The 14,825-nt window shown below is 36.7% G+C and overlaps 1 protein-coding gene across 1 annotated transcript in view; it reads right to left on the reverse strand.

Annotated features, from left to right (window-relative positions):
• The window catches only part of PCDH15 (protocadherin related 15), a 1,670,337-nt gene that overhangs the window by 97,544 nt on the left and 1,557,968 nt on the right, over window positions 1–14,825 (reverse strand). Inside the window, exon 31 of the mRNA XM_077454160.1 lies at window positions 1,656–1,832. Coding sequence (XP_077310286.1) covers window positions 1,656–1,832 — 177 coding nt within the window. The remainder of the gene's footprint in view (window positions 1–1,655; window positions 1,833–14,825) is intronic.

Consider the following 14,825-nt stretch of genomic DNA (forward strand, 5'->3'; position numbering starts at 1 on the left):
TGCAAAGTGTTTATTCTGTTGGCAAGTCTAGTACACAAGGGCTGAATGCCATATAAATGGGTAAGAATGTCTGGTGTATATGGCAGCCAGTCCAACAGAAAGGTCATGCCCGAAAAAGGTCTGCCGACTGCTTCCGGCAGCCAAAGGCTGAGAGCGCTGACAGGAGTGTTCTAGCAGGAGAGGTGTATCCCTGTCAGAACACAATAGCACAGCAGGGAAGATTACTGTACTAACATCAGATTGTTTTTAAGAATATTTATTAATAATTTGATAAGATTTACTTAAATTATCCAATCATGTGAAAAGTAAACCCCTGTTTACTTATTTCTTTGGCACATGATTGGATAATTGAAGTGAACCTCCACACAATTTATTAAAACCTTTTTGTAAATCAGCTTCTGTTATCAATATCAAAAAGTCAGTTTGAATTTTTGCATACACCTAATCCATTTGACCCAACATTTGGTGAACAGCATATTTTTGTTACCATGTTTATTGAAAATTAATGTTTACAGAGGTATGAGGCTTTAAATAGATGGTTTATAACTGTCAGTTTATTTACATAGTTATTAATAATAGTTTACTACAACAATGTCAGCATATTTTCCTAAAGGTGTTTCAGGTAACAATAGCTTGATTATTAAAAAAAAATATGAGAGAGACTTTAGCTCAAATAATTAATTTACATGCACAATGCAACAAACCCTCATTTGCTTGTTACAGAGGCTCAGCTCAAAGAGAGTTTGGCTGCCAAGCATTTTTTTGGCTGTGTCTCTTCTAAACCCTCTGACATCAGCTATCTCCTAATTTACCTTGGGCTCTAATGCATTCCTAACCTTTTAAAATATAATGTAGAGAAATAATAACATCTATAGCACAAATTCTTTATAATGAGGTGGGAATGGATCACAAATGTAAATATTGTTTTTTTTGTACAGTAGGTTTAATTGGGAATCCCTGGCTGGTTTATAATCATAGGTTGGCGATTAGGTGATGCAAGAACACTATGGTACTCTAAAGCATAATGAAAAATACTTCTATAAAACTTATTTTCACATAACTAGGTGACCCTGTATAACCAGGCATGCAATGAAATGATAAAAAGCCATCAGTTGGTATGCTGTATTTTCTTGAGTATTTGTAGAGTTTACTTCTAATGAATACTTTCACCCCAAATATACACTAAATGGTGCTTAGAAAATCATAGGGCCCACATTTAATTGCTCTAGGTGCTCCCTTGAGATACTGCAGGCCCCATTTAGCTGATGCAGAAAAATGTGAGGTGCAATTATGTATTTATCAACTTTATATTACTCTTTATCTTACATAAAGTAAATGAAGCCACCTCAGACTGCCGCTGATGCTGCACACATACACCAGCTGAATAGGTTTGGGCATCAGTTCTAGCTTTCCACTGCCTTTTTACTGGGACTCATTGGCCCTTGTCTGAACTGTGGAGATTCTTCTTTCTCAGAGGCACGTACTATAATGTCAAGAGACGTTTTCTGGTCTATTAAATGTATCGCTATTTTAATATGATCATGTGCCCTGTCTGTTTTAACTTCTATTCATATGTTGAAAACAATTACAGTAAATGAGGGCAAGGATAAACTCTGAATAAGAAGGCTTTGTTTATCTGTTAGTTAGATACGTACTTAAAAAGTTCATTACGTGATATTGCCCTGTTTGTCTGAGGGTCAACAGCGTAAATCATCAGGTCACACTGAGTGTAGTCCTCTTCAGAGAAGCCATCTCCATATCTTCTAGCACCAATTGATTCTACTACAACTGCAGCGCCTGGAATTTGGTCTTGAACATAACGTTCTAAAATGCTACCAACATAGAAAAGAAACAAGCAAAAATGTCCATTAGTTAACTTGGTTCTCCTTATTGAGCTACACCCTCAATATTCATATCTATAAGCATATTTATCTCTGGATCAGAACTTTTGAGGCACCACATAACAATAACTTTAAAAAGAAAAAAAATATATAAAGCTTTATTAGTACAACACTTAAAAAAACAAGACATTCACTAGCATGAAAGATAAACTTTGAAGAGCAGAATGACACAATAGACCCCAGAATTCAAATCCAATCTAATCTGACACTGTTTTTAGTGGAGCCAGGCACACATGTCAACTTCATGTGTAAACAAAAGGGTTACAGCTTGAAACTAATAGAAATGTAGGCTCCCGTTTCTACTGTATCCATATCACCCCTGTTGTCCATCATTTCATTGCCAGTGCACTCTTGTTTGGTCACTATAATGATACAAATAAACATTATACAAAAATGCCCTATCATGACTACTCTATGCTGCAAAATGAATACAAGCTCTGTAAAAAGAAAAACAGCTTATCTGAAAAATATCCTAAAATCTAGATTCTGCCATATATTCTTTTTTCCTAAGTAGCTATTTTATTAAATCTCTCTTTATTGTAATATATTAACAAGGTAAAACAAAATCAACAAGATACAAAAACCTTTTGTAAACTTTAAGATGCAAATAACCTAAAACTGCATCTTGCAACATTAAATGCCTGTGTTTTATCAGCAGCTGCTCAATGTTCATGTCTGTGGGATTTAAAGTATTACATATTCTGCTCTAGTTATCAGATTGAGAAAAACGAACAAGTACAGTATTTAATTATAACTTTTGCGCAATAATATATACTGTGACATGGTTATGGCACTTATTGCTTCTGAGATGATTCAGGGAAAATTATACGCAATGCAATACAGTTAGTGGCAAATCAAAATATCTGCATACCGTATAAAAAACCTCCGAAGTATGGGCACCAACTCCAGCTCCCTAACCATTGTTGAATCACTTTTTACCCTTACCAGAAAGATTTTAGCATGAACTGATTTTTGGGTGCCCCTAGTAATTTATTTCTTGTTAAACTTGTTTATTGAATTTTAACAATTAGTATACATAAGTACATATGGTGGCAGCAAAAGAAAAGATCACATATATGGTAATAATTTGTAGTTCCAACATAAACTAAGAGTAGTTTAACTAAAACAGGTTTAGCATGGATCTAACTACTCAAAAGATTGTGTCATACATTGTATAAGAGAGGATAAGACCAACTTAATACAAGATGACCTCAGATAAAAAAAATAATATTATCAAGCGTATCGTTTTTAAATAAAAATAAAAAAGAGGAATAATTTATTATAGAATCTAAAATCGTATACAACATACTGTAACTATGTACAACTGGTATAATGATAACCAAGGGAATAAAAGTTCTGCTACCAGAACTATATAAAGAGTAAATTGAAAAAGGAGAGAGAGAATAGGGGGAAATAGTAGAAGATTGAAAGAAGATAAAAGAAAAAGTAATCTTAGGTAGGAGAAAAAATAGATTGGGAAGAAAGAAATGAGAGGTAGTAGGGGCCCCGGGGTAGTATATGGTAATAAACACATACCATGAATGCAGAGAATGGAAGTATAAATTGAGATAACCAAGGTCTTAGTAGGGAAGGAAAAAAGTGAGTCACCCAGGGATTCAATATATTCTCAAAGTTGGATATTTTATCTTGAGTTATAGCTTTTGTTTTGACATGGATCATTGCTTGATTGACTTTATTTTTCGTTTCAGCAATTATAAAAGATGGTGATTTCCAAGCTTTGGCAATTGTTTGTTTCGTGGCCCTAGTAATTTATTTAATCCCCTGCACAGATGAACCCATCCTATTTTCTTATACAGTGAATTTCTGATATATCAGATCAATGGTTTTCATTTCAAATTATTGATCTATGCTAATCAATTGCTTCTCTTGATGTTCCTTCATTTGTATCATCCTTGATCTTCTGCATTGTTCAGAATTCATTTTGCATTTCTTTTTTATTTTTGTCTGCTATTTCTCCTACATTCACAAGACACATTGAGTCACATTTATATACAACATGGTGGACACAGTGATGTGGAAATCCTGATAACATTGGAAATCAACTTGATAAATAAATCAAAGGCTAATGAACTCTAAAGTTTAAAGTCAAATCTCTGCCAAATATTTTTTTGGGGGGGTTTTCTTTGTAATGTGTGTCCACCATGTGCTGGGTTTTTTCCTCTGCCAGGACAGAAAGTGATGTGAAATGTCTCCAAACGGGGCAAAACAAAAGCTAATTCTTGAAGAAGGTTCAGAACTCAGTGACAACTGTTCACCCCACTTCTTATACATATGAGGACAATAAGTACCGGTGCTCAAATCTGTAAATGGGAACTTTGGTGAGTCAGAACTGTAACTGGTACAGAGAAAGCTGTAATCTCAATGCTTTATAAAACCATATCTGAATATCTATTATTTCTGGTCCTATAGTTGAACTGCTGTGGATTTCTATAGCACATCACCACTATCATCAGTGGTGTTGATTTACTAAAGCAGAGTAGACACTGCTTAGTAAAGCAATTATTTATTCTAAAAAGTGTAGATTTACTATTATTAAATAAGGTGAACCTGTGCTCACTTTAAATGCTCACATTTTTATTTAGTATGATAAAGTGACAGTTATATTTCTTCATTGAGCTATCTTGCACTTTTGAGAGACTTTGTGTAGTATGATGGCTCTGATGCATCTTCAAGTGATAGTTAAAGGATAAGTTCACCTTTGTGAAAACAAATACATATACTGTATGTGTTTTTGCAGAAAAACTGTGCATTTTTTTTCCAGCAGCCTGCAGAGCATTGTACCCAAGTTCATGGGTGCAATGTTAGGCTCTTGCACACTCTTTATACAGATTTGTGCCCGTACCTCTTATGAGCTGTCAGTTTCAAAGCTGTAGGAAGTGTATGAGAATGGCAATTAGCTTGCTTGTAGTCCATTGAAACTATAAGTCAGGGGCTTGTAGTTTGTTCATTGAGAGCTCCAAGAGCTCAGAGCTGCCTGACTGCACTGATTTTAAATGTGACAGTGGCTGAGGGAGAGAGTAACCCCCGCCCACTGTTAGAGGGAAGGAGAGCAGGGGGGGGGGGGACGCTTGAACATGTTACACCCTAAATTTTACTGCTCTGTTTTCTCTTGAAAACACACTTTAAAATTGTATGTGCATACTGTGGTATAGACCAAGAGAGACTTTAATAGCTTTTATTATTGTAAAGAGTTTGAGCCACCTATGTAGAAGAATTATTGTATTGTGTTTTTTATATTTTTTTTACATTAATAAGAATGTAAGAAGAATTGTTTTATCTCTTTTTTATATTTGCATATACTCGTTTATGTGTCTTTGGTACTTTAACCTCCCTGGCGGTATGATTCAGTCTGGAATTAGGTGCTGAAAGCGGTACAATTATTTTGCATGGAAATTTGGCGTTTTATATTGTAGTCCTGTAATTCTTAGGAATAACGCTCTTAAATCTCTTCAAACCAGAGTCTAGCAGACATCCCGGGTATGATAAAGTTTATAATATAATAAAGAATAATAAAAATTATTCAATAATGTAATCAAATCCTAAAACACTGAAAAGGGGACATGTTTTGGTTGCTATGGACAATCTCCAAATTCCAGGCAGAAAAAACAGTATTTATAATATAAAAGTGCATGCAGGGCACTGCACAGACCACTAGGGACAAAGGGGTGTGTAATTTTTTAATACAGCACTGTAATCTGTAAGATTACAGTGCTGCGTATGTTTTGTGTCTTTTTACTTTTTTGAATTTGCCGCCGTTCTCCGCTCCCATGCGCCGCAACGCCGCAGGGAACGGAGCTCGGCGGCATTCGGCACTGTGAATCGAGCGGAGGACAGCTCGATCACACAGCGTAGAGGACATCGCTGGATCCAGGGGACAAGGTAAGTAAGTCTCACTGTGTCCTCCCCTGCATCCAGCGAAGCGATCCCGAGTCTGGCTCGGGGTTACCACTCCTACTAGTAAATTCCTAACCTGAGCCAGACTCGGAATTACCGCCAGGGAAGTTAAGGCTATATGTGCTCTGAACAACAGCATTACTTGCAAATGGAAATATAAGCACAATTGCAACTGTAAAAAAACAAATAGAAAATGCCATGCAGGTACTGAATTACCTCAAATTTCTATCATCTAGCTCTTTTTTTATAAACTGTGATTGTAATTTTATATATATATTTGATCAATGTTGTTGTACATTATAAAGGAACATTTATTTTTTTCCTCTCTGGATTTTAGCAATTTCATGATCGGTTTAGCAGTATATTCCTGATGTATGGTAACAGCTCTTGTATATAAAAACAATTACATACACACTCCGTGACAAACTCTAATACAGAACATCCTTCACTGTATTACACTTCTTGCATCTTCAAACAAGAGCTGTAATCTAAATGCTGCAGGTGCTAAATTGGATTTTGTACTTATTTTTCTTTTTTTTTTACTATTTATTAACAGGGTGATATAATTTGTATGCAAACTTCAGACTTTTATACCTGTGGTTATTCTTGCAGCAAGGATAGATTTTGCTGCATATGATTAATGACGGGTAGAGTACAACATTTTAAGGTGAGCACCCAGCAAAGAGAAAGAAGCTTGTCACTGTATGACAGCAGCTTCTTTCACCTCTAAGCATTTCCCAGAAGAACAATAAAGATACAGCAGTCTGCTAATGCAGGGAAAATGCAGCAAACACAGAATTGTCATTCAGATTAATGAGACCCATCCATATTTCAGTGTTGCCATGCTGTATGTTTATGAAAAAATAATCTTCATGGAATTTACTGCATCAACAAATGTTTTTGAGAACACTGAAAAGAACAGGGACATACAGAACATGGAGTGTTAATATGCCTGTGGCATGTGCAGTTCATTTAGTTCCAAAATAAAACTCTTATAAAAATAAAATAAAATACAATTTTTGTTATTCAGAAATTCGTATGTATCCAAATTTCGGAATTAAAATACTACCAAATTTAAATTAATCCGAAACAACAAAATTAAAATTCAGGCAAAATTAGAATTTGAATCATTTTCGAATACTTTTCGAATACTTTTCGAATTCAAAACGTTTTCAAATTTGAAAACTTTTTGAATTCGAATAGCATCAAATTTGAAAACTTTTCGAAATTGAATAGTTTTCCAATTTCTAAAAAGAATAAAATAGAATAGAAAATAAAGGAATAGAATAGAAAAAAATATATTTGATTCCTTTATTTTCTATTCTATTTTATTCTTTTTGGAAATTGGAAAGCTATTCAAAATCGAAAAAACTATTAGAAATTGATTTGAAAACTATTCAAAATTGATTCGAAAACTTTTCAAATCGATTTTAACTTAACAAATTTATGTTAATAACGAATCAAAACAAAGCAATTTTTTAAATTCTGCACATGTCTAATAATGAATGTATGTCAATGCACAAAAAACGGGCCATAAGCCTTGTTAACAACATACACAATTGCATGCATTTCTAAAATGCATAGGGGGTTATTTACAAAAGGCAAATCCACTTTGCATTACCAGTGCACTTGGAAGTGCAGTCACTGAAGATCTGAGGGGGACATGCAAGGAAAATAAAAAACAGCATTTTAGCTTGCACATGATTGGATGATAAAATCAGCAGAGCTTCCCCTCATTTCAGTTCCACCCCTTAGATCTATAGCGACTGCACTTCCAAGTGCACTTTCAGTGCAAAGTTGGTTTGCCTTTAGTAAATCAACCCCATAGTGTGAATTTAGCCATGTGATTTATGGGTAGAGCCGTTTACATCAGCAGGATACTCAAGAGGTTACAGGGAACATTGTAATGTACAGTGGGAATAGAGGTGCTGTCACTGCTATCATGTAAAGGGTAATTCCCCTTTTGTGAGGAAAACAAGTAAATAAAACCATTTTTATATAACATATACAATTGCCACACAAGTCATATTGTAATTGAATATTAATAAAAGTTACCTTTCCTTTTCAATCTGCAGCAGTGTTTTTTTTTTCTGTAAAATGCAATATGGCTACCTGGAGGAGTCCTATACACAAAATGTGCACAGAACCCCCCCCCCCCCCTAGATATGTCATTTACTGCTTGTGTGATTGGCTTACTGATTTTCCAAGAAGTCTGCACTAAGGTACAAGATTCCAGATTCATATTTTGAGCATCCCCTGCAACAGAAATTGTATTTTTTGTGAGATAGGGAAATCCCGTCTAAAGGGATGCTGACCCTGGAGCTTGACTCATTAGAGCCCTGCAGGTGCAGCAGCTGATTGTTAATTATAAAACCCCTCCTATACAGATTCCCTCAGAACATGGAAACAGACTAACATCTATTCTTTCAGAATAACAAAAGATAGGAATCTGCAACAACGTTCAAATCTTTGCATAGATCACCCAGAGGGGAATGTTTTTTTCTTAACAAAAGTAGAGTTACTCTATAACCACTTGACAACTGGGAACTTAAACCCCCTTCTTAACCAGAGGAATTTTTAGTTTTTGGGTGCTCTCACACTTTGAATGACAACTATTCATAAAACAAAAAATACTAAAGCGCAAATATGGAGTCTCAGTGGAATATGTCTAAATGAAAACAGCTGCAAACACTTTAAACATGGTCAGTCACCAAGACAAAATATAAGCTATACAATAGTGATGCACTATAATCTGTATTCCACCTAAAGCTAAAGTGCAATGTGCAGTTAGTGCAAAAACTGAGTGCAACACAGTGGCTGCCGAGGTGGGGAACCACCAAACCAATTCACCTTAACACTACCAAAACCACAAAGTGGTACAGACCAGTGTACCTCTACCTCTAATTTCAACACCAAGATAAATAAACATAAATAACCAATAAATAATGTAAAACATGAATTGTGATAAGGTGCAATGTGCTATATGTGTTTATTTAACAGATGAGCACAAGGGGAGAAAATTCCACAAAAAAAAACCCTGACACTAAAGCATACACTAGTACTAAGGAATGGCACTAACATGTAAGTGACTAGTGTATCAAGTTTACCGTGAGGTAAATATAAATGTAACAATCCCTGTGGAAAAAAAAGAAAGTATGATAAATGAACTAATATTACATATAAAATATGTGCAAATCGCACAATAAATAAATAAACTAATAATACATATGTGCAAATTGTGCGATAAGGTGCATGCAGCAATATTAGGGCAAAGTCATCAGAAGAGCTCTAATAGTCCTGTATAAAGTCACCAGAAGAGCCCTGATACTCCTGGATAGAACAGACTAAAATATACAGTTCATTATGATGGAAGATAGTTAAGTGGAAACACAGCCAACTCCTGAGCGTGTTGACATTTCAGTACAATGTACTGATTAAGGATGAGCATACAATCTTCACCATTCTATGTTGCCCGGGTAGGGTGCTCAAACAAAATATGCTGATACTACGCTCAAGGGTGGATAGATGCTTGCAGGAAACAAGTAATAGAGAATATCATTGCGCAATGCTTGAATATACAAATGCCAAATGCTAAGGATCTAGATTGTATCCACTCACATATGTTGAATAACAGAAAAGCACTTTCAGGATAAAAGGTCAGACACCGCCGCTAGTCCATGTGCTGAAAGTCTCATGCGTCTGTCGCAGGCTCCGCCTACGCGTTACGTCATTGTTACGTGACTTTTTCAAGGGCTTCCGATGGAAAAAGTTTGGGAGTTGGATCGAAAATGTTCCGACAACAAAATCCGATCGGACTTTTTCTGATCATTTGTAGAGAATTCCAACGGACAAAGTGCCACACATGCTCAGATTAAATTACAAGACCAAAGCTATTGGCTATCAGCCTCTACGTAGTCCTGTCGTACGCAACGAACGTCACCCCATTCCGAACGATCGGATTTTGTCCGACCATGTGTATGCAACACATGTTTCAGACAAAATCCGTCAGAAAAAAATCAGACGGATTTTGTGGTTGGAATGTCCGACCGTTTGTACAGAGCATTAAACCCCATACACACTATCAGATTTTCTGATGATTTTTTTTCCTTCAGATTTACCAAAACCATATAATATGAGGTCAAACCTTAGGAGTTTAAATTTTATGCAATCAGGCAGGCCCTTGCACTACATGGTTTTGGTAAATCTGAAGAAAAAAATCAGCAGAAAATCTGATAGTGTGTATGAGGCTTTAAACACAGAAGTCATAAACCTAAATAAACCTTGCTGTTAAGCTTTCCCTGACTAGTTGGTTGCTTTTACTTTTATAAAAGTTTAGATTTTGTACGTATGTGAGTCTATTTTGCTGTGACAGGGACATTGCTGTGTAAGCTCCTATGGGACAGGGACTGGATGGTTCCTTGTAGAGAAAAATAAATAAATAATGAAATAAATAAAAAAGTGTTCTAAAATGTATTTGCCCTCTGTATATATTTAAAAAATGATTTTCCTTTTGTGCCTACCAAGGAATTTATATGAGGGCATACTTCAGTTACTATATACAGTATATATGCAGAATATATTAAGTGGAGGGAGCCAGCACAAGAATGTGTCAATACATTGCATTTACCTGCAGGTTACAATCTATATTAAGCAAAAAACTGACGGCACATGTATAAGTATCAATAATCTGTGATATAATGTTTTTCAATAAACAGTGCCCACAGCATTCCAGAAACACACAGTCTTAAATTGTTTAAGAAACAGCACTAAAGCACATGAATTGCAACATTCAGTATCAATAAAACTTCACAAATCTCTTCCTTTATAGTAAACTTCACTATTCCAACCTATTTACAATGCAGTCACTGTGCTTTATCATTTCAAAGCACCACCAACAGTCACTCCCCAAACCTTCAGGCCAGATTTTCATCTAGATCTATACTGGTATGTGTTACTACTGTAACAGGTGTTTGCCTTTCCAAGTTTCTTAAACCTCATTTACACTTCATGTAGTGGAAATGTTTGTTTCTGCTCACAAATTTTTGGGGGCAATTGCATATGGAGCAGCCCATTCACGTTTTTGTTGCACAAATGAAGCTCAAGCACTTTTTTGGGCAACAAGCTTTGCACAATTTTTTAATGTGCATTTTACCACTATTATTGCATGACCATTTGGGGGAAATTTTTGGTGTGCCATTAAGTATGAATGGCACACAAACATGCATTGTGTGTTTTGCTACAATTTAGCATGATTCCAAATTGTTAGTCCTGAAGCAGGGATCTTCAAACTATGGCCTCCCCTGTTGCAGAACTACACATCCGATGAGGCATTGTAAAACTCTGACATTCACAGACATGACTAGGCATGATGGGAATTATAGTTTCTAAACAACTGGAGGGCCATAGTTTGGAGACCCCTGTCCTAAAGCTACAGACACCTTGATCTCCTCTGTCCTCAATCTCTGTGCTCCACTATCCTAGGCTTACATAGGATTAAGAAAAAAAATAAGGCTGACCATACATTATACAATTTTCTTCTATAGATTTCCTATAGATTTACCAAAACCATATAATATGAGGTCAAATATGAACACTTTCAGTTTGTGTGCAATCAGGCAGGCCCTTGTACTACACAGTTGAAGGTAAATCTAAAGGAAATTGAATAAGAAAATTGGATGGTGTATGACCAGCTTAATTCTCTATTTGTTATGTTTACCATTATCACATAGAGTAAAAGTCCCATACACACTATTAGATTTTCTGTAGATTTTTGTCTTCAGATTTACTAAAACCATGTAGTGCAAGGGCCTGCCTGATTGCAAACAAATTGAAAGCTTAGACCCCTTTCACTCTGGGTTGTTTTGCAGGTGCTATTGCATCAAAATAGCAACTGCAAACCAACCTGAAACAGCCGCTGCTGTGTCTCCAGTGTGCAATCCGGAGGGCTTGCACATTGGAGCGGTGCGCTAGCAGGACAGTAAAAAAAAGTCCTGCTAGCAGCATCTTTGGAGCGGTGAAGGAGCGGTGTATACACCACTCCTGCCCATTGAAATCAATAGGGCAGCGCAGCATGTATACCACCAGCAAAGAGCTGCTGCAGCATCGCTTTGCGGTGGTTTTAAGCTTTTCTTGGCTGCTAGCAGAGCGGTAAAACTGACCAGAATACTGCCGCTAAAACAACGGCAAAGCATCGCTAAAAATAGCACTGTTTTACTGCCGAAACCACTCCCGCCCCAGTGTGAAAGAGACCTTAATGTTTGATCTCATATTATATGGTTTGGGTAAATCTGAAGGCAAAAATATGCAGAAAATCTAATAGTGTGTATGTGGTCTTAAGGCTCGAACACACGGTCATAAAATCTGAAGTTAAATTTCGTCTGCCGATTTTCTGATCATTAGTATGCTGCTTTTGACAGCCAATTATGAATTTTCAGCAGACAAAACCTGGATGTGCAGGCTCCAAAAAAAAATTCTGATGTGACCACAACGTCCGATTTTCTTTTCATTAGTACGGTTTTATGCAAAAAAAAAAAAAATCTGAGGAGCAAGACTAGGCATGCTCAGAAATGAAAGAACACATACAAAACAATTCAACACATTACGTTACTTCTGATGTTGAATTCTGTTGTCCAAAATTTTTTTGATGGTTAGTACAAGCTTCACTTTTGAATTAAGACTAGCATCCAACAAAAAACTGACAAAAATGTGTCCAAAAATTTGACAATGTACAAGGCTTTAGGGTGGCCATACATCATACAATTCCCTTGCACATTTTTTCTTTAGATTTACCAAAACAATAAAATATGAGTTCAAACATATACTTGTATGCAATCAGGCAGGCCCTTGCCTTACATAGTTGAAGGTAAATCTAAAGTAAATTGAATAATATACGGCCAGCTAAAAGAAAATCTCAAACTTTGGGCTGTCATCAGAACAGGAACAGAGGAGAAACCCTAGTTCTGGTGATAAGTAGGGATTCCCTCACTTTGTACAGATTTATTTATTTCCTGTTTTGGCTATGGGACAGAAAGTGAAAATCTATTTCCCGAATGTGGTTTGGGGTAATAATCCTCCCTTACTCTATCCAAAATGTAAAAATGTTCTGGCTTTTAGTTCTACTTTAAAATAAGTTTTATAGATAAAAACAGCTTTCTTCAACATGTTTTGTCTCAGCAGAGACAGGTTACTGGTGCACCTACACCTGTTCAATTGCTTGATAACACAAATTGCTAATCAGCCAATCACATGACAGCAACTTAATACATTTAGGCATCTATACGTGGTGAAGACAGCTTGCTGAAGTTCAAACCAAGCATCACAATGGAAAAGAAAGGAGATTTAAGTGATTTTGAACGTGGCATGGCTATTGATGCCAGACAAACTGGTCTCAGTATTTCAAAAACTGCTGATCGAATGGGATTTTCACACACAACCATCTCTAGAGTTTACAGAGAATGGTCCAAAAAAGAGAAAATATCTGGTAAGCAGCAGTTGTGCGGATGAAAATGCCTTGTCGATGTCAGAGGAGAATGGGCAGACTGGTTTGAGATGATAGAAAGGCAACAGTAACTCAAATAACCACTCGTTACAACCAAGGTATTCAGAATACCATCTCTGAATGCACAACACATCGAACCTTAAAGCAGATGGGCTACAACAGTAGAAGACCACGCCAGGTGACACTCCTGTCAGCTAAGAACAGAAAACTGAGGCTACAATTCACACAGTCAATCTTCAAGAAAATAAAAGAAGAAAATATGTTACAAACCAAAAAATAATAAAGAGTGGAATTCAATCCACAATAAACTCAGAAAGATAATCAAGTGATAGCTCAACAATTCATTGTGCTATTAATCAAAACAGGATGTTATGATCTTCCCCCTACGTGTAGAGTAATGAAGCTGTGCTCATAAAAAATATTCCACCAGTAATTGGATGGCTGCTCACCTTATACTTAGATCCCTGTTTCACCAGTGGGTTTAAGTAAGCAGTCCCCTAATAGAGGTGAACTCAGATGAATGCTTCCATTACGTTTCTTATTGCCAACACCTCCCTTCAGTGCTGCATATTCTCATTCATACAAAATATATATAATAAAATAATAATATATAAAATAAAAAATACAAAGGAGATCTAGTGCTCTCTGGCAGAGTTTAATATCACAATAAAATGTAGGTACCACACTCGCATACAAGGCACTCGACCATGCCGGCGTATTAAACATGTAGCATAATCCCTATGTGCTTCTGTGTGGATGGCGGTGACCACGGGATGATAGCTGAGGGTATGGCTCTTAATCCAATTTGCATAGCGGGAAATTGTGACCGACTCTCGTTGGAGCCTTCACATATTTTCGCAATGGCTCCGGTGCAAATTGCAAAGGAGTCCTGAGCGTCTTTTGGTCTGTTTCAGGCTGAAATTGGAACTGAAACAGTGAATGGAGATGCACCGGACTCCTGCTGTGAGCCACTGCGTTCTCCAGTGTGAACCCAGCCTTAGGACTCAGCAAGGGGGTAGGGGGATCTGGTAAAGAACAAATGCACCAGATCCTTTATTATCAGATGGCTAATACCTCTGAATTATGTTGTACTGATATGGACATCAGTTGAGGTCTGCCGGTTAAATTAGGCTGGGTTCACACTGATGCAGTGATTCCTGTGTGTCAGAATCACAGGCAGTTCACACTGTGCTCTGAAAGCCTCTGCAGGTGTCAACATAAAAAGTTAATGACACCCCCCAAATCAGTTTGCATAATGCAGCACCAACTATGGAATCGGATTGGAATCAGGTCTGAACACCAATGCAATCAGATTCCAGTGTGGACAAAAAAAAGGTCCTGGACGTTTTTGGTGCTGATCCAGTGCAAATAATAAATAATAAATAAATAGGTAAAGTCGCGCTACGGACTACTCACCCTATGTGTGTAAAAAACAAAACATGGTGAAAAATGTCTACGGGGTTAGAGCTGCCTTTACCTGGAACCTCCATCTCCTAGTTTAGGAGGGGGGG

Source organism: Lithobates pipiens, unplaced genomic scaffold (genome assembly GCF_037356315.1).
Source record: "Lithobates pipiens isolate NorthernLeopardFrog02 unplaced genomic scaffold, aLitPip1_a1.2 Scaffold_25, whole genome shotgun sequence".
Taxonomy (NCBI): Eukaryota; Metazoa; Chordata; class Amphibia; order Anura; family Ranidae; genus Lithobates; species Lithobates pipiens.